The following is a 23,226-nucleotide window of genomic DNA, read 5'->3' as shown; positions in this document are numbered from 1 at the left end:
CCCCCTCTTCCCAGCACACACCCTGAAAAAAAAAAAAATCCAAATCAAGCCCATTGACATCACCTTCCATCATGCCAGCATGAAATCAATCACACCCAAGGAGCGAACCGAAGGAGGGTGGTGTTTGGTGCGCACCACTCTTTCCGCCTTTCCGCGGCTAAATTGACCCGTTTTGCTTGTGGAAGCCTTTATGGTGTATGATATCTGATCTATACAGTACATGGACTCGACATGAGAGGACATTTCAGATTCAATTTCACAGGGCGACACCGACTTTCATTTACATTTACACTAGCCATTGGCCGCGCACACGCACGCGCGCATACACTTGGGGGCTTCGTTGTATTCAAGCTACACAGCAGTCCCAAAGCCCTCTACTGCCCTCCAGTGGCCAGTCAGCAGTCAAGCATCACCGCTACACTGGCAGCTTTACAGGAACTTGTATTTATTTACAGGCGGAAAAAAGAATCTAGACCGCTACCGATTCACCGATCGACTACTAATCAATCTACGTCGGCTTATTAATCGTTCTGATTCATCCGGATACTTTTGTCCACGTAGCGCAGAGTGAATTTGGTTTACCATGCAGCTCTAGGTGGGTGCACAGCACGCTTGAGCGTGTTTGTGCGTGTGTGCGTTCGAACGAGCTTACTGGGGGTGTGTAGATTGGCATGCGGCGAGAGTGCAGCGGTGCAAGACAAAGCACACACACACACACACACACACACACAAATGGGGGTGGAGGTGTGCGCGCGATTTAGGAATGAGAGATGAAGGCGAAAATTTAAATTCAGGTATTTTTCTGGTGTGTGTGTTTGTACTGTGAATTTCATATTAGGAGGCGTCATTACTCCCCATAGACAAGGAAAGGAAATAGGAAAAAAATCATTTTAAGATACGCACCCCTCTTCAACCTCCCGACTGACTTGGCGCACACCCTCTCATAGGCATCAAGTGATATTCAAAATATGGCAATGGAAGTGGTTATTTAAATTTGGGACTCCTAAATTTGAATCTGCCTTTCCCTTCTAAACTCCGCCCCAGCTTTATAATCCCAACTGACTTTGCGCACCTCCTCTCCTATGTGCCTAACCTCAAACGAACTATTTTAATGTGCGATTTTTAATCTTGCGTACCTCCATTGAGAAATCTCCCGAATTTCTCAAGCCATGCATCCTCATCAACATCCTGACAGTGATGGCGCACCACCAGCCCTGCACACATTCGGGAAAAAAAATGCAAATGTATCATTTTAATAAGTCAAATCTCCTTTGAGGGAATTCACGCACCCACGTTGGGGAATTCACTGTCTAGTGTAGATCATGCGTTGCCTAACTTTTTGGGAGTCACCCCCTTCAACATCCCAAATGATTTTTTTATAGTATTCGGTCAGTCCAAATTTTGTGTAGTACCACTTTGTGCCACAACTTGCTTGGCAGCACTGAGTTATACTGACCCTAGATGCAGCATAATTAAGAACAAAAATAAATTGTTCTCCGTGCGCCGTTTGTTTGTGTTGCTGCCCCGCGTGTGTTCACCTGTGCGGCTTGAATGACTACAAAGCGACTTAGCATTCGGGGGGGGGGACAAAAAGATCAACACAAGACCGACGGCAAACAAAATCAGACGCCCAGGCGGCAAAAGCCCGATAAAAGCTACGTGCTGAAGCGTTCATGCGAAACTCATCTCCCCACTTTGTTGACAGCCTGTAACCTGCACCGCGCGTGCACACGCACGCACAATAAATAACAAAGAGCAAATATTTAGTACAGCAAAGTAGTAGCCACATATGCTCACGTTTTACTTTGCTCCGTTTTGCCCGCAGTCTCCACTGGGATAATCTTGTTGCGTCATTCTTAAATTAGAGGATGACAATGAATGCTAATGTTAGCTTCATCAATTCTCGTGTCTTACAGCTGAACACTGTGGCATTACATTCCGCAGTCTCCACTTTGCCCACAGTCTCCACTCTGATAAATGTGTTGCATCATTGTTAACCCTTTCATGCGCCCTGTAACCTGATAGATCCTAATGTTAGCTTCCTCAGACACTATGCCTTTGATCTGAACATTGCAGTATTAACACTCAACAGTCACAACTCTGAGCATTTTGCCCACAGTCTCCCCTCGGATACATTTGCTGTGCCATTGTTAAATATGAGGATGACAATAAATAAAAACAGATGTTAACGTGAGCTTTCTCAGTTGTCATGTCACAGATTTGAACGCTGTCGTTTTTTTACTCCACAATCTCCACTTTGCTGCCCTTTGCCCTGAGTTTCGTCTTGAATATAAATGCAGCGACAAAAATAAACACATAGTTTGCTTAGCCTGTGCCTGCGCTATCGCGCTCTACATATACACTCTGCATACTCCAGATTCTTGCACTTTGCCCTTATCCTCCTCTTGAATAAAATTGCTTCATCATAGAACAATGGGAAAAAAAACGGCTCACAGTCTCCCTTTGCCCCGAGTCTCTTCCGAGTTAAACTTGCAGAAGCATTTGAGAATCCAAGTCGAGGGAAAAAAGTAAAATAATTAAACACAACAAGTTAGGCTCACCTGTTAGTGTCCCTTAACACCAGACACTACACTCCACAGTTTCCACTTTGCTGCACCTTGCCCTTAGTCTCTTGTGGAATGGTCCATCCCTTGTAAGTAAACAATGAGGAACCTGGTTCTTTGTGATTTAGTCCGGTTCCATGTTACATGTTCATTGCAAGGTGTTTTTTGATCTACCCCCCCTCCCGCTCCCCCACCTCAGTGTGCCAAGTAGGGCAGTAAACAGCTGCATCCCCCGTTAAAGCCTTCAGGTGCGTTTCTGCTCAACTTCTCGCCTGGTGTAAGGACTCGACGAGCGGGCGCATAAAGAGCGTGACGATCTTCAAGATCGCAGCTTTGTTGACGGCCGCCTGCGGCGCTGCTTTCATGTGTGCTGAGCGGTCGCAAAGTTCACCTGAGGGGGTGCGCAGATGGGGGGGGGCGTTTAGAAAGGGTGCGCAGGTGCACTTGAAGTCATGACGAGACGAAATAAGTGGGACTGGGCACGTGGGACTTGTTCTTCGCCTCCTCATTATTACCCACTAGTACTGAAAACTGCTTTGAAACCCTAACCCTAGTTCAAAACCTGATTTTGAAGCCCCAATCCTGGTACAAAACCCTCCTTTGAAACCCTAATCTTTGTTTAGAATAATTTTTTCAAACCCTAAACCATGTTGGAGTTTGTTTAAAACCCAAAGCCAAACCAGAGACGGTAACCCTGGTTAAAACCGGAACCCGGGTTTGAAACCCGAATCGAAAAACCTGCCCTTGGATTTGTAAATTCAACACGAAAGCCCATCCTTTGAAACAATAAAGCTACTTTGAAACTCTAAACCTCACAAGTGAAAGAAGCTTCTTTGCCTTTTTTTTTCTCCCAGCCACGTCACAAGAATGCAGATTTGCATGGAGGAAGTCACCAACGCTTCAAAACAAAACACTCATGATATATATTTTCCAAAAAATTTATAATAATTATCGCCCGGCCTTTTTAATGGTTTTGTTTTCACTGTGAGCTACCGTTTGTTTCTTATTTTTTTAATTTTTTGCTTCCACAGACGTGACAGTTGGCATTAGCTTGGACGGCTAATCAACGGGATCACTCGCTAATAGGCTAGAACAGACCCGCGCACTCGCGCGCACACGCCACAGCGGAGGGGCCTAATTGGCTGTGATTGCGTGGCACTCGCACGCCGATTAGCGGGGTGTCGCTAACGGAGGAGACAACCACGGACAATGCAAATAAAGGCAAGCAGAAGCGTGAAAGGGGGCCTTTATTGCACTTACGCTGTTTAGCGCACAATGCTAATGAGAATTAGCATCAGTTTGGGGCAGTAAGCGTGTACAAACTCAACTCAACGTTCAGCGGGAGGCCATTCCAAAGAGGGAAACACAGCGTTATTGTTCCATTTTCCGGTATTTCTACTTTCAGTTTGCTGAGAAACTTGTCACGTAGCAATTGGACATGATATGCTAGCATGAAGCTTGTGGACGTTTGTTTTAGCAGGTGTAAAATACAAATGTAATTTATGAAGTCTGAATGGGAGGATATGATTGTTCTTACTTCAGCGCATGGAAAATGTTTTTCAATTTAAGTTGACAGTTTACATTTTGAAGTGACTCGTTTTGTGAAAAGGCATTTTTTGATCGGGCGGGGGTGTTGACTTTTTATGTCCACGTATGCCTGTGAGCGCTGTCGAATGCTCGCTCGCTTTGTATGTGTTGCTGCCCCGAGTGTGGGAGGTAGCAGCAGTTCAAAGATTTGGAATGACAGTCGCGTCGATGCTAATTTCTGCTAGCCCGCCGACAGGGTTTGGCATCAAATGTTAGCATTGAGCTAACTGCTTTTTGTTAGGATACAGTATGATTTGGTTTTCTTTCATTTATCTTATTTATTATAGACTTATTTCTCCCCTTTGTGTTGTTTTTTCCCCATTCCCCATGAATACATTTTTTGGGGGGGGGGGATTTGAAATGGACGATAACGATTCCATTCGGCACGTGAATCAAGTCAACGTCAAGCCGTTGGAGCGCGACGCGTGTCGGTGTGCGTGCGCTCATTTGAGAAAATGTCATGACATTTTGACCGGATAGACATTCTTCCTCCCACCGCTCGTCTACCAGAAGACGTCCGCGTCATTTCTCCTCGCATGTAAATGCCGTCCGTGTAGGCGGCGGCGGCAAGAAGGCAGACGTATCATCGACTCAAAATATTCCCTCTATGTATATATAATCCCGACATTAGAAGAACTACCGACGCTGCATAAAACTCTGCAGAGTGGAGAATCAGCGTCATCGGCTTTAGTAATCCATTCCAGCCCCTTCAAAAAAAAAATTGCTGCATGATTTCTTCAAGGTAAAAAAAAAAAAAAAAAAGAATTAAAAAAGGTGAGGTTTTTGTCATTGCAAAGTTTGATGACTCACCCTCAGACATCCTCAATAAGAATCCTGTCGTTGTGGTTTGAAGCATTTTGGAGGTTATTTTGTTCGTTTCCGCCCTCATACCAAAAAACATATACCGCTTCGAAATGATTTGCCAAACTGCTACCACGTTACACTAAACAGTTGGGGGGAGTAAAGTGAGGAAGATGTACATTTTCTTCATTGCAGCCTTTGATGACCTGCAACAAAAAAAAAATTTTAATGAAAAAATGAAAGCAATGTTTATTTTGAGTAGACCCACAAAAAAATAAATCAAATCAAATCTCAAGATGATGCTTGAAAACACAGAGGAAGTCGGCCATGCTGTTTTGAAGCAGCCATTTTAAGGTCATTTTGGTAAATTCTCGGAGTCCTTCAAAGATGAATCGGGTGTCAAAAAATATATGTATACATTATATATCTATAGATATATATACTGTATATATAATACTTTGGTCGTTTCAATGATTCTTTCAACCCAAGGGGAGGTAAGATTTTATTTCAATTGCCACCAAATTTGAAGCACCCTTTTTTTTTAGGTAAGAAAAGTATTATTTATTAATATTTTGAGATCTTTTTTTTTTTCTTGAGAACAGTCATAAACTTCACTGACAAAATTGTTTTTTTTTTTCACCTTTTGGTGTAATACCCAGAAACATGTTTAAAATTTTAACTGACAATATTGCTTGAATACAGAAAATGTTTTGGCACTCATCACGCATCAACACTTTTTTTTTGGTTGCTTTTTTTTGGGGTGGGGGGCAAGAAAGCCATCCAAGCCCGCCACTCTCTCACACACACACACACACACTCATACTTGGGAATGACTCACAGTATGGGTGGGGGCGTCGAGTTTAGGTGTGAACATGCAAATGACAGGCGTGTGCGCCTTCTGTTTTCTCCGCGCTATGAATAAAACATGGGCGACTTGAAGCACTCCCGAGGATTCCGACAGCGTGCATATACGGTGTGACATTATGTGGCTTGTTTATACATTTTTACACTTCCTATTACGCTTTAATGACTCCGGCACAAAAAGTCTTTTTGGGGGGCTGACACCCGCTGCTGACGTATGCAGTGGTCCAATTAAAATGAAATCAACCACAGTGGCAATGTTGCTTTTAAAAAAAAATTTTTTTTAAAACAAAGTGCAAAATGGTCGTGCCATCCCATAACATGTAATGTCAATTTAACATGCGGATTACTTGGGTAGAAACGACTTAACCTGAAAGCAAATTAGCGAGCAAAATACAGGTAAGGAGTGAAGATGATATGACACATATTGTTTTTTTGTAACGTGCCTTCACAAGAGAACTCGGCCCAATGGATACCAAATTGGAACGCCGGCAACGAGACAGATGTCGAGTGGGCGCGTCATCGCGGCAGAGGTTGCCCGCAGGGGGGGGGTCCCAAGCCGAGTCTGAATTGAGTCGATCCACCAAGTGTCTTTTTAACTGAGTCAACACACCACATTTACCATCCTGGCGGCGCGTTTACCTGACATTTGAGGTGTTGCCCGTGCACTCGCCGTGACAAATGCGCCGAGGAATTTCAACACCGAGGAGTGCGATCGCCATTAATTTAAGCTCGACGGCGGCCTGACATTTAAGTCAAACGTAGGATGCAGTATATCGCCTGGAAGCAAGACACTTCCAGGGGACGAGAAAGATGAACCGTTGGCCCCAAAAAATAAATAAATAAAAAGTGCACTTGCTGGCATCACATGACGACACGGATGTGTGTGTGTGTGTGTGTGTGCGTGTGTGCGTGTGTGTGTGTGTTTGCCTGCCAGGGAGACGCAGGTGCTGTGTTTGGGGCACTGCAGCCCTCGGTGACTGTTCAAACCACCAAGGACCAAAAAGAACATTTAAAAAGAAAAAACTCTATTTTTATTACTAGTCACCCCCCCCCCCAGCACTTTTTACTCCACTTAATTGTATTTGATTTTAAAAAACGTAGACTTTTTTTTTCTATTCCCTCCCTGGCCGAAGCTTAGCTGTGTGCATGTACCGCCATCTAGTGGCCAGATTCATGCACGGCAGCCAGTTCCACGCTTAGTGGTTTTTAATGTATACTGTGCTTATGTTTTTCCCAAGTCTCCACGTAAGACAACTTAAAAAAACAACTACAACTAGGCTTTTTTCTGAAAACTGAATCTAAGGCACCACTGTGCAATACTCACGCTATCTATCAGCATCTTGATTATCCTTCACCTGTGAGGTCAATGGATTATCTCGGCAAAGGAGAAGGAATTCAGAATTTTAATTTAATTTGTGAACAAGATACGAGATAAATGGGCCGGTTGCATACGAAGAAAAAGTCTCAAACCTTTCAGTTCATGAAAGATGGGAGCAAAAACCATAGTGTTCGGTTTCTAATTTTGTTTTGTGTCCTTATATGGGACCAGTATTATTGATTCAAATTACAAAGAGTATACACTCGCATCCATGTATTTGCAAACTTCATCTGTTGAACTGTTGAGGACAGCAGGAGCACATTGTTGGCTGCCTGTCTCAGTTTTAACTCCCGTTTCAGGACAAAAAAACAACATTTTAAATGACACGGCTGCCCTCTTTTGGCGGATGTGGAGACGTATTAAGTCGAGGACCAGAAAAGACCAAGGAGAAAGTAGTCACACACACGCGGACGCGCACACAAATGAACAAAAGATGCAATGGCTGTCAATAAATGGTTAAAAAAAATCCAAAATATTCCAACATTATTCTTTCTTTATCGTGTAACGATGTTTGATCTAATATAAATGCATGAAATCCATGTTTGTTGGGTGGGAAATAGTTCAAATAAACGACTCGCTGACTACAACAACGTATATTGCCTCCTTTACCACCTGCTAAAAATATCGTCACAATAATGCTCATAAAACTTTTATTTTCCACGTTAGTTAATGGTAGCAGCGCTAGCCCCACCGTAGCAAGCTAATACGCGCATGCGTATAAACGATAGGTGAATATGCGCCGGAAGTGACGTGTTTTCCGCCCTCCTGTTTCCGAGACGTTCAGGGTCTGGTGTGGACGGACGTACTCACACCAACAACAGTCGTGTCTACATGTCACCGCCGATGCAGATCACACCCGCGTCTTAACCTCGCCAGCCACCGCCCACGAATGAAGGTAATATCTTCCTGATGGTGTTTGTCGCTTTACGGCGCCATGTTGTCAACGCCGTCCGGGCGCTTGTTTATGGAAAGCACTCACATGTTGACCGGTCAAATCGCCTGCTTTGCGCGTTCATGGCTGACTGGCTGACTTTGTTTTACAACTTCAAAATATATCCCCCTTGAGCGTCCTCCGCTTTGTCCTTCGTATTTTACTCTCTGACGGGTTTCTTTCTACTCATGTAAATAAAAAGTCACTTGCCAGGCTGGAGGGCGTGGCCATACCTGCCTTGCCAGGTGAGTGACAGCTGGTGCTCACGTGGGGGCAGCTATGTTTGGATCCTCATGCGCATGCGCATATTCGTGAGCGCGTGCCTCAGCTGTTGCCGCAGTTGACACGCTGCATAGTTTCCATGAGCTCTTCCCTTTTTCTTTTGCAACCTACTTTTCAAATAACTCCTCAAGAGATAATAATTGTGTGTGTGTGTGAGCGCGCGCGCGCGCGCTGGGCCGCGCGTGCGTGTGTGTCAACATGTTATGTAAGACTTTGTCCAAGCTTGTCACCTCCTGCGAACCTCATGCGGCTACGTGATCCCATGCACGACTGTAACACTGTAACCACGTGGCGTAACTTTATATTTGTTGACGTTATGAAAACATGATGGAGCTTGAGACACTAAACTTGGTGCAGGGTGGTAAAGTGTCAATTTGTCCGATTGGTTTACTGAGAATTAATGGATGACTTTCCAAGACTGGAGGATCGGGAAGTGGGACTGTAACTTTGTTTTGTAATTCTGGAGTTGGAGTGAAGTGGGAACAAATTGCAGTTTGTGTTTTCGTTGGTTTCATTGTGAGTTTAGTTCGAGAGAGGACTGAACTGGATCTAGAGCTGGAGTGACCTTCACACACAGCGTCAATGCCTGCTTTTTGTGGCCAATGCGTGGTATTTATTTATCTTTTTGTCATTAAACCCCGCCCCCAGGAGACCGGCAACCTCTTCCCTTTGTGGGGGCGACCGACTCATTTTTGGGGCCTTAAGCATTACAACTTGACAAGTGGCACCGTCGCATTTTTTTTCACTTGTGTAGTTAGCTAATTAAAGTGAAAAAAAAACTAGCATCATGTGTTAGCTAGCAGGCTACTAACCTTTTTTTTAAATCGATCATAAGGTACAACTTGTCATTAAACCCCGCCCCCAGGAGACAGACAACCTCTTCCCTTTGTGGGGGCGACCGACAAATTTTTGGGGCCTTAAGCATTACAACTTGACAAGTGGCACCGTCGCATTTTTTTTCACTTGTGTAGTTAGCTAATTAAAGTGAAAAAAAAACTAGCATCATGTGCTGGCTAGCAGGCTACTAACTTTTTTTTTTATCGAGCATAAGGTACAACTTTTCAACCGGACCGTACCATTTTTCCTTCTGGGGTTGGATAACAAAATTGAAAAATGGTAAAGTGACGTTTTCTTGTATTTTGTTCAGAGACGTAGCTAGGAAGCTACTTCCTGGTTAAGATACGATGAATGGAATGTGGGATTTTACTTGTGTTACAAAAGAGAAAAATCAAATTGCAAAAACATGTCTTTTTGTTTGTGAGACGTGTACTTCCTGCTTCACGGAGAATGACAATGTGACGTGAAGACAATGTCAATCAAAAATTAGTCTTTATCTGATTTTTTTTTTAGCTAATACGTTACTTCCTGGTCCGTGTAAAGAAAAGCGTAAAATCGACGGTTTTTAACTAAGTGACCATTTTTTTGTCTGATTATCAACAGCCAGGTGTATATATGTATGCCCTTTAATGAATATTGTACCCCCCCTCCCCGCCCCCATTTTTTAAAAAGTTAACAGATTGTGCGGTATGCCAAAGGACAAATATGATCCTCCGGATCCTCGCCGATGTTACACCATCATGTCAGCCGAGGACGCGGCGAACGGGAAGAAGTCTCAGTGGGCCGAGCTTGAGATTTCCGGTTGGTGGCCTGTTTTAAAATACAATCCATCAATCAAACTTTATTTATAAAGCACTTTTCACGGACTGCCATTTCGCATCGTGAATATTCTTCTGTGAGATTCTTCTTCTTCTGCATGTTTGGAGAAAAAGAAAAAGGCCGAAGGATATGAACGTTGATTTAAAAAAATAACCGAAAGGGTCGAATGCAATTTGGTGGGCAGGGCGAGTGCGGAGTCTGAGCAGCTCGCTGTGGACGCTGACCCACCTGACGGCGCTGCACATCAACGACAACAACCTGACGCGCATCCCCCCCGACATCGCCAAGCTGCCTCGTCTGGTCTACCTGAACCTGTCGTCCAATAAGCTGCGCAGCCTGCCCGCAGAGTTGGGCAACATGGTCTCTCTCAGGTAGGACGCGCAAGGACGCCCGGTTCAGCCATTTTGGGCTCATTTTGGACATCTCGCACCGCCGTTCGAACCCCAAATTCAGTGCCCAGCGTTCCATGACGTGCGGTGTAAAAAAAAAACACCTAACCCTAACCCCTAACCCCTAACCCCTAACCCCTAACCCCTAACCCAAACCCAAACCCAAACCCTAACCCCTAATCCCTAACCCTTAACCCTGACCCCAACCCCTAACCCCTAACCCTACCCTCCAACCCCTAACCCTTAACCCTAACCCCTAACCCTAATCCTAACCCCCTAACCCTAACCCCCTAACCCCCTAACCCTAAACCCTAAACCCTAAACCCTAACCCTAAACCCTAAACCCTAACCCTACACCCTACACCCTAACCCTGACCCCGACCCCAACCCCTAATCCTAACCCCCTAACCCTAACCCCCTAACCCCCTAACCCTAAACCCTAAACCCTAAACCCTAAACCCTAAACCCTAACCCTAAACCCTAAACCCTAACCCTACACCCTACACCCTACACCCTACACCCTACACCCTAACCCTAACCCTTAACCCTAACCCTTAACCCTGACCCCAACCCCTAACCCTAACCCCTAACCCTACCCTCCAACCCCTAACCCTAACCCTAACCCTTAACCCCTAACCCTAATCCTAACCCCCTAACCCTAACCCCTAACCCCCTAACCCTAAACCCTAAACCCTAACCCTAACCGTAAAATTCGGTAGTCATGTCAGTTTTTTTTTTTTTTTCAGGGAACTGCTTTTAAACAACAATCTTTTGCGAGTTCTGCCGTATGAACTCGGGAAGCTTTTCCAGTTACAAACGCTGGGACTGAAAGGTCAGGCGCTCGCTCCGCCGTCCGCTGGTTCTTCAAATCCCACCTTGAGCAGCGCGCGTGTAGCGGCGACGTCTTCGATCGGGGCTGACTCTGCTTTTTTTGGTGTTGTCCTTGCAGGAAATCCTCTCTCGCAAGACATCCTCAACTTGTACCAAGAGCCCGACGGAACGCGCAAGCTTTTAAACTACATGCTGGACAATCTCGCCGGTAAAACGCAAAAGCAAACATTGGCATTTCAAATTAATTTCAAATGTCCTAACGACCGTTGTCATGAGCCAGGAGGAAATATTCCCTATTTTGGATGAAAGGCAAAAGACTTGCGATACCATTGAAAAGAATTTGGACGAGTGTCATGACTTTGTTTTCACGAACCAAAGCGCCCTTCAAAATCAAACGTTGTAAGCAAACGATTGGCGGTAAAAATAGATTCTCTCTTTCGACGAAGACTAAAAAAAAAACAAGAACAACTATGATGGTTCCTCCTTTGTCTTCAAAAATACCTTTTGAAAATGAAAAGAAGAAAGTTTGAAGCAAACGAAGGATAGATTGTCGCCGTTTGGATGAAGGTCAAAGGCACTCGGTCGCGCCGAGCGGGAAGACGACTGTTGTTACTTTTGTCTCAGGAAAACCTTCCAAAAATGCTCGTCACCTTTTTAAGCGCCGGATTGACGACAGAGGACGGCAACCTTTTTCTTTTTTTTTTTTTTTGCAAGAGTGAAGACTTGCAGCAGTTCTCAGAACGAGATTAGTTTTAATGAACCAAGGCGCCGCAAACCTTTAAAATCGTTTCGCTTAAACCTCAACATGAATCCTTTGAGGGACAGATGACTTGGATGGGCCTATTTAATACAAATAAAAACGATCCAAGGTCACCCTTGGTTAAAAAAAAAGAAATAAAATACCATAAATGTGTCAAAGGCACACGCGATAAGGACTAACGCCTTCATTTATCACATGCGTTGCGCCACGCAATGCATTCTGGGAAGCGAAGGAGAGAAAATAATATTATTTCTTCAGTATATACAATATGTACATCTTTTTCAATTAATCATCCAATTAATCGTCAATTGCTACTTTTTTTTTTTGTTTTTTCCTCCCCAAAATCAACGTGGGCCTCCAAAACTCCAAATGGGACTTTTGACTTTGCCCGGCTCATCGTCGCCGCTCTGCTGGCAGTGCATCCAGAGCAACTCCCCCAAAGGCCGTGGATCAGCCTCCAAGAACGCGACCAGTCGCTCCCCACAGGTTAGATGCGCGCCACCCAAAGCTAGCGTCTTCATCTCTTTTTTTTTTTCTTTCAAACTGTCATGGTGACACCCACCGCCGCCCGTCCTTTTGCCCGCGTTCAGCCGCCTTCACCGTCATGTGCTACAACGTGCTGTGCGACAAGTATGCCACGCGGCAGCTGTACGGCTACTGCCCTTCGTGGGCGCTCAGCTGGGAGTACCGCAAGAAGGGCATCATGGAGGAGATCAACGGCTGCGACGCCGACATCGTCAGCCTGCAGGTGAGACGTGTGGCCACCCCCCCCCCCCACCCGACCTTGGCACCCTCGTGGGTGGATACAACATTGGAAAGCTACCAAGTTGTGATACTTGGACATGAGAATGAAGTTGAGACATTTTCAAGTAAGTGGTGACGGGGCGGCCCGGTAGTCCATTGGTTAGCACGTCGGCTTCACAGTGCAGAGGTACCGGGTTCGATTCCAGCTCCGGCCTCCCTGTGTGGAGTTTGCATGTTCTCCCCGGGCCTGCGTGGGTTTTCTCCGGGTGCTCCGGTTTCCTCCCACATTCCAAAAATGTGCATGGCAGGCTGATTGAACACTCTAAATTGCCGCTAGGTGTGAGTGCGAGTGGTTGTTCGTTTCTGTGTGCCCTGCGATTGGCTGGCAACCGATTCAGGGTGTCCCCCGCCTACTGCCCGGAGACGGCTGGGATGGGCTCCAGCACCCCCCGCGACCCTAGTGAGGATCAAGCGGTTAGGAAGATGAATGAATGAATGAATGGTGACGTGTGTGTGTGAAGGAAGTCAAGAGTTGTGAATTCACGAGAAAACTATTTGTACGTACGGGATGGGACATGACGTACAAATTGATTTTGAAATTTTGGTTACGATTTTAGCAAGTATCATTGAAAGTTGCCATCCTTGATTTTCTTTCGCGGGCCACATGACATGATCTGGCGGGCCAGATTTGGCCCGCGGGCCTTAGGTTTGACACCCGCAGTCTATAGTATTATTTATTTATTTATTTTTTTACACAAACTCAACAAGGGCGTAATCGTAATATTATGGGATTAATTTTTTTTAAAAAATTTTTAGAAACCGCGGAAAGCGTTGCACTCCTACAAGAAAAGGAGATATTAAAAAACTCCCGAGTTGAAAAGTCACCTCGCGCGAACAAAGTCGGAAAGCCACGAGACCGATGCGAGTGCGCCAGTCGCTTTGGATGGGGGAGAAAAAAAAATGGGTGCGCCTCTGTCGTGTCCAGGAGGTGGAGACGGAGCAGTACTACGCCTTCTTCCTGGAGACGCTCAAGTCACGAGGCTACGACGGTTATTTTTGCCCCAAATCTCGCGCCAAGCTGATGTCGGAACAGGAGAGGAAGCACGTGGACGGCTGCGCCGTTTTCTTCAAGACGGACAAGTGAGCATTGGCACGCCCCCCGCCACCCCCCGGGTTGTCTCTCAGTCATTTTTTGTTGAGCTGCAAGGATTTTTTTGCGCGCAGGTTTACGTTGGTCCAGAAACACACGGTGGAGTTCAACCAGGTGGCCATGGCCAACTCGGAAGGCTCCGAGGTGATGCTCAACAGGGTGATGACCAAGGACAACATCGGCGTGGCCGTGCTGCTGGAGGTCAACAAGGACTTGTTCTCCGGGGGTGAGAAGGAGGCGCGCCGCCCTTAACCTTGTTTTGACCAACCAACGGGCGGACGATGAGCATTTCTGCCGCACTGAGCAAACGAATGAATTTTTCATTTTTTTTTTAAGAACCATTGGATGTTGTCTGCATTCAGGCGCGAAGGGGGCGCCGGCGAGACCGCTGGTGCTGGTGGCCAACGCCCACATGCACTGGGACCCCGAATATTCGGACGTCAAGCTGATCCAGACCGTCATGTTCCTGTCGGAGCTCAAGAGCATCGCCGAGAGGGCGGCGGGCGAGCCGGACGCCTCCGCCATCCCCATCGTGCTGTGCGCCGACCTCAACTCGCTGCCCGACTCGGGTAGGAGGAATTTCGGGCTATTTTTATTTTGGGGGCAATGAATATTACAAGACGTAGCTCGTATAGGCGAGAGAAAGATGTTGCATGACTGTAGGAAAAAAAAAATCATGTTTACATGATCAAGTCAGAATATTCCCCCCCCCCCAAAAAAAATCCTAATTTCTAAGAGATCAAGTCATTCTTTTGCAAACGAGATGCCCCAATGAGATTGGAAGCTTTTCAGGATGAATGGAAGCAAAAAGTGCCAAACATATGTCAAGATTTTTTTATTATTTTTTTTTAATTGGAAGAAAAAAAATATTCAAGAAAGAAACAAATGCACGTTTCACCGAAGGCACCCAAGATAATGTTGCAATTTTATAAGAAAATAAATTCTTGATATTCTAAAAACTGTAAAGCTAGCAGAATGCCATATTAATACAGTCATTAAATTCATATACCGTTATATTAATTTTAAAAAAAGAGCGAAATATTTTTTATTTAATTTTTTTTTGGTAAAGCTGCCTGGATACACTTTGGGGAAAAAACTGGTCACAAAAAAAAAAATAGATATCAAAACTCTCATCACAGAAGATTGGTCATGAGATTGCGAAAATTGTTTTTTAAGAAAAATGCTGGCTAGCGACTTGCAAATAACTAAAAATCAGGATACGAAAACATTTGGGAGAAATTTCGAGAACAAAGCATAATGTCGGTGGAATGAGTAACTCCGAAATGAACGTTTTCCAGTAACGATTGTAGAATATGTTTGTTTTGATTTTTTTAACGTTTTTTTTTTAATAGGGTGGTGGTAAAAAATGAGCTGTTACAAAAGTGTTATTTAAAAAAAAAAAAGTTTTTAAAGAAAGATGATTGAAATGCAGGGTTCGCTCGTACGTGCGGTGGGGCACTTGCCCGCTCAACAAGTTGCCGATTTGCAGGCGTGGTGGAGTACCTGAGCAACGGCGGCGTGGCCGACAACCACAAAGATTTCAAGGAGCTGCGCTACAACGACTGCCTCAGCAACTTCAGTTGCAGCAACGGCGGCAATGGCAACGGCGGCAGCGCCAGTGGCGGCGGCGTTGGCGGCAGCGTCACGCACAGTTTCCAGCTCAAGAGCGCCTACGACAGCCACGTCATGCCTTACACCAACTACACGTACGACTTCAAGGTTGGGACGTCTTTCCGACACGTTCACGCTTGCCACTTCCGTGAAAATCGGCCGCGCGTTTTTGCTTTAGATTTAGATTTAGATTTAGAGGACGTTTTAAAAAGTGACGTTTGGGATACTTTTCATGATTTTCAATGGACTTATTGATTCATTTATGTGTTATTTACTTATTTTGATAAAACTACAATTAAGTAAGTAAAATGATGGCCATTAAAATAGCGAAGCCATAAAATGACAACAATTTGGTACGACTTTATTCAAATTGACAAAGTTTTAAATTATTTTTATTTTGGACAATTTTTTGAATTTAAATGATGTTATGAACACTGCCTCGGTTGTTTTCTTTTACACTCGTGATGATTTTCTGATCAATATTGATCATCAAATAAGATAACTTTTAAAAAGATTGTTCTTCGGAGACCTTTTTAAAAATTGTTTTGGAATTTTTTTTATGGTGAGGTTCTGAACTTATTCTTTCACTTTTTTATTTTATTTTTCATCATAAATGACAGATTCATGTTTGTGACAACAATGATCTAGAATCGTAACGATGGGAAACCATACATTTTAGATTATTAATTTCTAGAGATTTCATTCTTTTTTTTTTCATTTGTATTTTGAATTGGTTAAATCTACATCTTTTCATTTTTGTTATATCTCCATATTATTTAGCATACATGAACAACAAAAATCAAAGTCATTTATTTTCATTCATTTTCATGGTGTTTATTTTTTTGGGCTATGTTGACCCTCCCTCCCCCCCGACTAGGGCGTGATCGACTACATCTTCTTCTCGCGCACGCACATGAGCGTGCTGGGCGTGCTGGGCCCGCTGGACGCCAACTGGCTTTCAGACAACAACCTGACGGGCTGCCCGCACCCCCACGTGCCCTCGGACCACTTCTCCCTGTTGGCCCAGCTGGAGCTGCGACCGGCGCCACCCGCTGCCTCCTCCACGCCGCCCCCCCGCCAGCTCAACGGCCTCCACCTGCCCCCCGTCCACAGGTAGTGCTGCTCAAAGCGGAAGAAGACACCTCTTTTTTTTTTTTTTAAACACCCACCTAAAGGGCGCTGTACAGTTTCATATCAAGCCATCTTTTGGAAATCTTTGCCGGCATTTTTTTTCCCCCCGTTTTTTTCATTTTCCGCTTTTCTCCCCGTCATCAAAGTTCAAAACCAAAAAAATGCCGCCACCGTGACCTCAGTCGTATTTTTGCAAACGCAGTTTCTCAACAAACACTGAAATGACGCTGTTTGTCTTCGCCACGCGACGCAAAATCAGTTTGTAGATTTTGGGGGAATAAAACACTGCATGTGGTGACGATACGAAACAAAGTGGACAAACGAGCAATGTTATCGTGAAATATGCAGTGGGTATAAAAAGTCACACGGACAGCTGTTCAAATGCCAGGTTTTTGTGAGACACCCAAGACAAATGGTTTCTAACCTTTTTCCACTCCGTTCATCGGAGGCACTTGAAATGGTGTCGTCGACTGCCATTGAACCAGCGTTTGAATGTGATTGGCCCAACGTCCACATCTCAATCATGAAAGGGGTGCACAAGCACATTATCGCCGTTGTTGGGGTTTCACGTCCCTTCTCAAAAAGATTTTGGGGCATTTGAATAAGGGTGCGTAAACTTTTTATATCCGCTGTAAAAAGTGACAAGATTTTTTTTTTTTTTCCAAGGAAAAAGTTGCAAAGTGAAGAGATGAAGTAGTTTTGAGCAAGACAGAAGATATTACGCAATGAAGTACGATTGAATGAGTTGCAAGGCCTATGCAATGATTATTCAGAGTAAAGTCCTATTATGTGAAGAATCTTTTTTTTTAACAGGGCGCAACGGTACGTGAATAAAATTAGATGATACATTGTAATATTACAAGAGCATAGCTGTATCTTTTTATCAAGAAGTCAAAGTTACAAAGAAAAAAAAGGGCAATAGTACAAAGGATAAAATGGTTCAATTTTTTTTCCCAGAATAAGTTGTGTTGTTAATGGAAAAATGACGTTTTTCTTGGGAAGAACTTTTTCTCACATTACATTTTTAAAAATCATGTAAGAATTTGACTTAATTGTAACAGTTATTTTCTTTACAGGGTGGCCCAAATATTCTTTTGTTCTGTTATTTCATGGCAGTTCCTGAATGTGTCATTTCAAGTTGCTTTGTCGTCACTTTAGGCCAAATGTGAAGTCAAGTATTAAGTTGCATTCAAAGGCACAAAATTGGATGGAATTTTTCAACGCCTTCATCTCCAGTATAGAAAAGTACACAACATGAAAAGTCTTGATAGCACTTAGATTATTATTTTTTTTGGTTTAATAACACCACTGCCACTTTGATAATGTCTGATTATGGAACGTATTTGACAAGTTTCCATACAAATTTCTTCAACGAGATATGTTGGAAAAACATCCAAATACAACCAACACACAAACGTTTTACAGCAGACACAAATTTAAAAAAAAGGAAAATGTGTAATAAAAAATAAATGTGTGACTGCACGCGGTCAATATATTTCTTTGTCTGTTGTATGTTTTTGTGATTGATTCGTGCATAATTACATTGTCCGTTCGTTTATTATCTTATATTTATTGATTTTCGAATGGACGGAAAGGAAATGGTAGGGGCGGCACTAATAATTTTATTGGTTCATTCCTACTTCCAGAACTCTCGCGTGAACAACATTGCGACGTCGCGACTAAATTACGTTGAGACAGCGGCGGAATTTTGAGGGAAGTCTTGCATTCATATGAACAACGATGATTTACGACGGCTGAAAATAATGAACGCAAAAGGTGTTAATAAGGATCACGCTGACGATAGGTGACTCTATTGCTTACCAGGTCAATCTGGTAAGGAAGTTCAGTGTCAGCTCCCGGACGGAACCATCTCGCGTGACCATATTTCACCCGGACTTGTTCCGGTTTCCGCCAAGATGGCGACTTACGCTCGTACCGTATGGAAAGGTCAGCTATCTTTTGCCTTTGCTTCCTTTTTTATTTACAATGTACATTTTATTACTAGTGGTACAGATTGATTGAATGAATCCTTGTCATATAGATTTGAAGAAAAAAAAAGAGTCCAAGCCTCAAAGCTTTATAAAATAGACCACACCGGTGACAAATGCTTCCATGTCCTGTTACCCGTTAAATCTGAATAAACATGATTTGGATCTGAAACAGATGCACTGTGACTGAAGATGATTTCAACTAGTCGTCAAATCGGTTTTCTATCAAGCACCTTAGCTGACATGGAAGAACGTACGGGAGACGTTGTCGAGCATTGTATTATTATTTCGGCAGTTGACAATTTTGCACGGCGCCAAATATTTGAATTGAATTGAATAATTTTCGGGGTCTCGTTGGCGTGCATGAAGCCTCTTACGTCATCACAGTGCATCAATAAGGCCAGGATCAAATCTCTGTTCCGAGTACCAGGAGTGTGTCTTTCTTGGCTTACACGGGCTCCAAAGTCTCTCGGTATTAAATGACCCCATAATGGCCATAATGACAAGCCTTGCTCTGTCTTGAGACCATAAATCAAAAGCTCAGTTGCTCAGTTCTGGTTGTATTTGCTCCCATTTCCCCCCAAGTTGTCGCAGGATGTCAACGGCAGCTCCGAAGCGGTGGTGTTTCCTCCTTGCCTGCTTTTCCTTCCAACAATGTTCCCGTGAGAACTTTTGCTGCCCTCAAGTGAGTTCTCGTGCAGCCATTTTGTCCATTTTTACGCTGTTTCGAAAAAGGAACAGTAAACACTCAAGTGTTCAACCACACAGTTTAATTTTGACACACAAGTCCATTTGCTTCATGCTAACCAATAACACGAACCACCGAAAATCTGCTGTCGGAAATTCGCCTTCACGTTACAGTCGTTCAAAACCGGCGAATCACATGCATGGAAGAAACGGGCGGGAAAAACTCCATAAAAGTCAATCGCTTAAAAAAAAATGTGCACGCTGTATTTGTGCTCTCAGGACGTTGAAGAAGGGAAAGAAGGCAGAGGCGGCTGCGCCGGAGGTGAAGAAAGAAAAGAGGGTGGTGAATGACTCGGAGCGACACAAGCCCTTCGGGAAGACGGCGTGGGCGCCCGTGGATGACGTCTACGTGCCGAGGCACTACCCCAGGACCGTCTATAGCGCCGTTGACGCCGTAGAACTGCTCAAGAGTTTTCAGGCTTTGGACTTCACGCCGCATGACCAGCCTGTATATGTGGACCTCAAGCTGGACATGAAACTGGAGAAGAAGGTGAGCGGGGGGGGCTCCAAGTTTGGCTCCCCAGAACTTCATTTAGGCGAATCCCTCCTGTGCTGCACAAATGCAAAAGGTCCTCAAAAGTTGCATTTCCACCTAAAGTTCCAGGAACTTTTACCTTACCCCTCCCCCCTCTGTCCGTTTTTCCTGCAACTAAAAGGTTCCAAACCATAATGTCGTACCCCAAAAGGTTCCTGGAACTGCCAGGTATCACCTCCCGGGTTCTTCTGCCCAAGTACACCAGGCCACTTTTCAAAGCCACATTTCCACCGAGAGTTCTGGGAACTTTCACGACTTGATTTTTTTTTTTTTTAAGGTCTTCAAACACCATCCATCCATCCATCCATCCATCCATCCGTCATCTACCGCTTATCCGGGGCCGGGTCGCGGGGGCAACAGCTTTAGCAGGGAAGCCCAGACTTCCCTCTCCCTAGCTACTTCTTCCAGCTCTCCCCGGGGGATCCCGAGGCGTTCCCAGGCCAGCTGGGTGACATAGTCTCTCCAGCGTGTCCTGGGTCTTCCTCGGGGTCTCCTCCCGGTGGGGCATGACCGGAACACCTCACCGGGGAGGCGCTCAGGAGGCATCCGAATCAGATGCCCAAGCCACCTCATCTGGCTTCAAACACAAAGGTTCTAAATTAGATTTTTTTTTAGGTCTTCAAACACAAAGGTTCCAATTAGATGTGTCCCTCCCAAAAGGTTCCAGGATTTCTCCAAAGTGATATTCCCAGATCACCTCGGAACTCCTTTAGTTCGAGGAACTTGTCAGTGTTTGTTCCTGGAACCAAACATGCCGCTCAACTATGTCCCACCTCAAATATTCCCGGCCCTCTAAAAAGTACTACCAGCATCCTCTTTTTTTTTGGCCCGAGAACTAAATTGAGACCGCAGTGGCCGCAGTCCAGACATGCAACCGCCCCTCTGCCGAAGGTTCCGGGGGTAAAATTGCTCTGGTGAAAATGTTTGATTTGAGCACGTCTTTGTACTTTCAGAAAAAGATCGAGCCGTTTGTGGGCATGTTGCATCTTCCGCATCCTTTCAAGACCGATGTGAACAAAGTTTTGGTTTTTACCGAGGTCAGCTCTTTTTTTTTCTCCAGCATTTCCAAGAAAGAGAATTTCAAATGACGAAATGATGTTTCGTGTCTTCTCAATCGTAGGACGCGAACCAAGCGAGAGTAGCTCAGGAGTGCGGAGCTGCGTTTGTCGGAGGCGCGGAGCTCATTCAGCAGGTGACGTAAGAGGCGTAAAATTCCCTTTTTTGTCCAAAATTGCTTTTTTTAAATGGCTTGTGAACTAAGAGTTGGCTCTCTGCGCTGGCTGGGGAGAAATTACCAAATCAAGTCAATCTTTTGTCAGCTGACCACACAGTCAAAAGCAATGCCGCTCAAAAAAACAAACCAAAAAAAAAAAAAAGATTTTTGAAAATGACATGGTCAAAGAAAAATTCACAAAATATTTTGGAGGTTGAAATGATATGTACAAATATTAGAAAATATATTTGACCAAAGAAATACTACAAAAATATCAGAAAACTATTTCTGAAAATATAAACATTTTCATGACACCCCCCCCCCCCCCCCACCCACCAGATATTAGACGACGAGGTTGAGGCCGACTTCTACGTTGCTGTGCCAGAAATGCTGCCGAAACTGACGCCGCTTAAAAACAAACTACGGAAGAAGTTTCCGAAGAGCAAGAGGGGTGCGCTGAAGCTTCTTCCAAAAAATAAAACCAAATATGTACACACACACAATTAACTTTCTTGTGCCCCCCCCCCTTTCAGGCTCAATCGGCATCAACATCCCCAAAATGCTGTCGCTGTTCCGCACGGGCCACGAGTACGGGGTGGAGAGCGAGTGCTACGTCCGGACGCAGGTGGCCACGGTAGGTCGGCGCCTCCGCCGCCGCCGCCACACTCAAGTGGGCGGAGCTTCACGCCCACTTCTCCCGCTTTTCCCCCCCTCCACCACAGCTGGACTTTCCCACTCAACACATCCTGGCCAACCTGCAAATCATCCTGACCGACGTGCGCTCGCATCGACCCGCCGACATGGGTAACCGCAACTGAAACGGCAAATTGGCGAGGATTAAACATGTGACGCTGATTACCCCCCCCCCCCATTTGATATATAATAGAGAAAAACTAAAAAAAAAATTATATCACCCTCACTTATTTTGTCTTTTTGTTGTTTCCAGGGCCTTTGATCGAGCGCGCCATCTTGTCCAGTCGCACCAGTGAAGCTCTGTGGTTCAACAGTGAAAGCCTTCTACCGCAAACACCCGAAGACGAGCAACAGCAATAACGCCCTCCCGTGTATATCTCGTGCTCATGGTTATTTGTATTATTCTAAACAATAAATGTGATTATGTCAGATGGTTGCTCGCAACGAACCTCCTCGCCCAATTGGCCTTGGGGGCCATACAAGCATCAAACGTCACATTCATGTGATTTCATTTTATTCCAAAGTGCGCTCCGTCTTAACACGTTTGTCCACTTTTCCAAACGTCACATGAAAACATACACAAGTATTGTGATTTTTCTTCCCGAACGTTTTGGGACCCCGAAATTGATTTATCTGGTGTAATTTGGCATGTGGCCACCAGGTGACGGTGTTGATCGAAGATGTGGTTTCCTCACTTGTTGCTGCTAACAAAGAGAAAACTTTGGGTCTCTCTAGTTTTGAGTTATTGAATATTCTTTTTAACAATTAAAAACTAAAAAAAAAACACATTTTTTTGTTTTAATATTTAAAGTTTGCAGTTTCTTTTTTTAGTAAAATAACATGACAATTTATCCACAAGTGTATATCTTGTGATTTTTCTTCCCGAACGTCTTGGGACCCCGAAATTGATTTCTCTGGTGTAATTTGGCATGTGGCCACCAGGTGACAGTGTTGATCGAAGATCTGGTTTCCTCACTTGTTGCTGCAAACAAACAGAAAACTTTGGGTTTCTCTCGTTTTGAGTTATTGAATATTTTTTTTAACAATTAAAAACTGAAAACAACACATTTTTTGTTTTAATATTTAAAGTTTGCAGTTTCTTTTTTAAATAAAATAACATGTCAATATATCCACAAGTGTATATCTTATGATTTTTCTTCCGAACGTTTTGGGACCCCGAAATTGATTTCTTTGGTGTAATTTGGCATGTGGCCACTAGGTGACGGTGTTGATCGAAGATGTGGTTTCCACACTTGTTGCTGCTAACAAACAGAAAACTTTGGGTTTCTCTAGTTTTGAGTTATTGAAGATTTTTTTAAACAATTAAAAACTGAAAAAAACACATTTTTTTTGTTTTAATATTTAAAGTTT

The 23,226-nt window shown here is 44.3% G+C and overlaps 2 protein-coding genes across 5 annotated transcripts; both read left to right on the top strand.

Annotated features, from left to right (window-relative positions):
• The first annotated feature begins 7,672 nt into the window (after positions 1-7,672).
• Positions 7,673-18,174, top strand: cnot6l (CCR4-NOT transcription complex, subunit 6-like). Of its 2 annotated transcripts, none has more exons than XM_052068960.1 (12): positions 7,673-8,089; positions 9,924-10,045; positions 10,248-10,434; positions 11,199-11,284; positions 11,402-11,491; positions 12,461-12,529; positions 12,634-12,791; positions 13,773-13,927; positions 14,012-14,163; positions 14,300-14,506; positions 15,427-15,656; positions 16,426-18,174. In XM_052068960.1, the coding sequence occupies exons 2-12, from the start codon at positions 9,934-9,936 to the stop codon at positions 16,663-16,665; spliced, it is 1,686 nt and encodes a 561-aa protein (XP_051924920.1). In that variant the 5' UTR covers positions 7,673-8,089; positions 9,924-9,933; the 3' UTR covers positions 16,666-18,174. The 2 variants fall into 2 exon arrangements, with proteins under 2 accessions (XP_051924920.1, XP_051924918.1); XM_052068958.1 differs by having other exon boundaries at positions 7,678-8,089; positions 9,917-10,045.
• Positions 18,175-18,392: 218 nt separating this feature from the next.
• On the top strand, positions 18,393-22,284 carry mrpl1 (mitochondrial ribosomal protein L1). 3 transcript variants are annotated; one of them, XM_052069077.1, is made up of 9 exons: positions 18,395-18,626; positions 19,253-19,352; positions 19,634-19,904; positions 20,903-20,986; positions 21,070-21,141; positions 21,502-21,613; positions 21,696-21,796; positions 21,885-21,966; positions 22,109-22,284. In XM_052069077.1, the coding sequence occupies exons 1-9, from the start codon at positions 18,596-18,598 to the stop codon at positions 22,213-22,215; spliced, it is 960 nt and encodes a 319-aa protein (XP_051925037.1). In that variant the 5' UTR covers positions 18,395-18,595; the 3' UTR covers positions 22,216-22,284. The 3 variants fall into 3 exon arrangements, with proteins under 3 accessions (XP_051925039.1, XP_051925038.1, XP_051925037.1); XM_052069079.1 differs by lacking the exon at positions 19,253-19,352 and having other exon boundaries at positions 18,393-18,626; XM_052069078.1 differs by lacking the exon at positions 20,903-20,986 and having other exon boundaries at positions 18,394-18,626.
• The last annotated feature ends 942 nt before the right edge of the window (positions 22,285-23,226 follow it).

The sequence above is a fragment of the Hippocampus zosterae genome, chromosome 6, assembly GCF_025434085.1.
Source record: "Hippocampus zosterae strain Florida chromosome 6, ASM2543408v3, whole genome shotgun sequence".
NCBI lineage: Eukaryota > Metazoa > Chordata > Actinopteri > Syngnathiformes > Syngnathidae > Hippocampus > Hippocampus zosterae.
This window is presented reverse-complemented; position numbering and strand designations above follow the sequence as displayed.

Excerpts from the sequence above, each read along its gene's own strand:
- cnot6l (XM_052068960.1), top strand. The coding sequence starts at position 9,934 with ATGCCAAAGGACAAATATGATCCTCCGGATCCTCGCCGATGTTACACC. Across the intron at positions 10,435-11,198 it reads GGCAACATGGTCTCTCTCAG|GGAACTGCTTTTAAACAACA; the intron begins GTAGGACGCGCA and ends TTTTTTTTTCAG. Across the intron at positions 12,530-12,633 it reads CGACCAGTCGCTCCCCACAG|CCGCCTTCACCGTCATGTGC; the intron begins GTTAGATGCGCG and ends GCCCGCGTTCAG.
- mrpl1 (XM_052069077.1), top strand. The coding sequence starts at position 18,596 with ATGGCGACTTACGCTCGTACCGTATGGAAAG. Across the intron at positions 18,627-19,252 it reads CGCTCGTACCGTATGGAAAG|TTGTCGCAGGATGTCAACGG; the intron begins GTCAGCTATCTT and ends TTTCCCCCCAAG. Across the intron at positions 21,797-21,884 it reads TCCGGACGCAGGTGGCCACG|CTGGACTTTCCCACTCAACA; the intron begins GTAGGTCGGCGC and ends CCTCCACCACAG.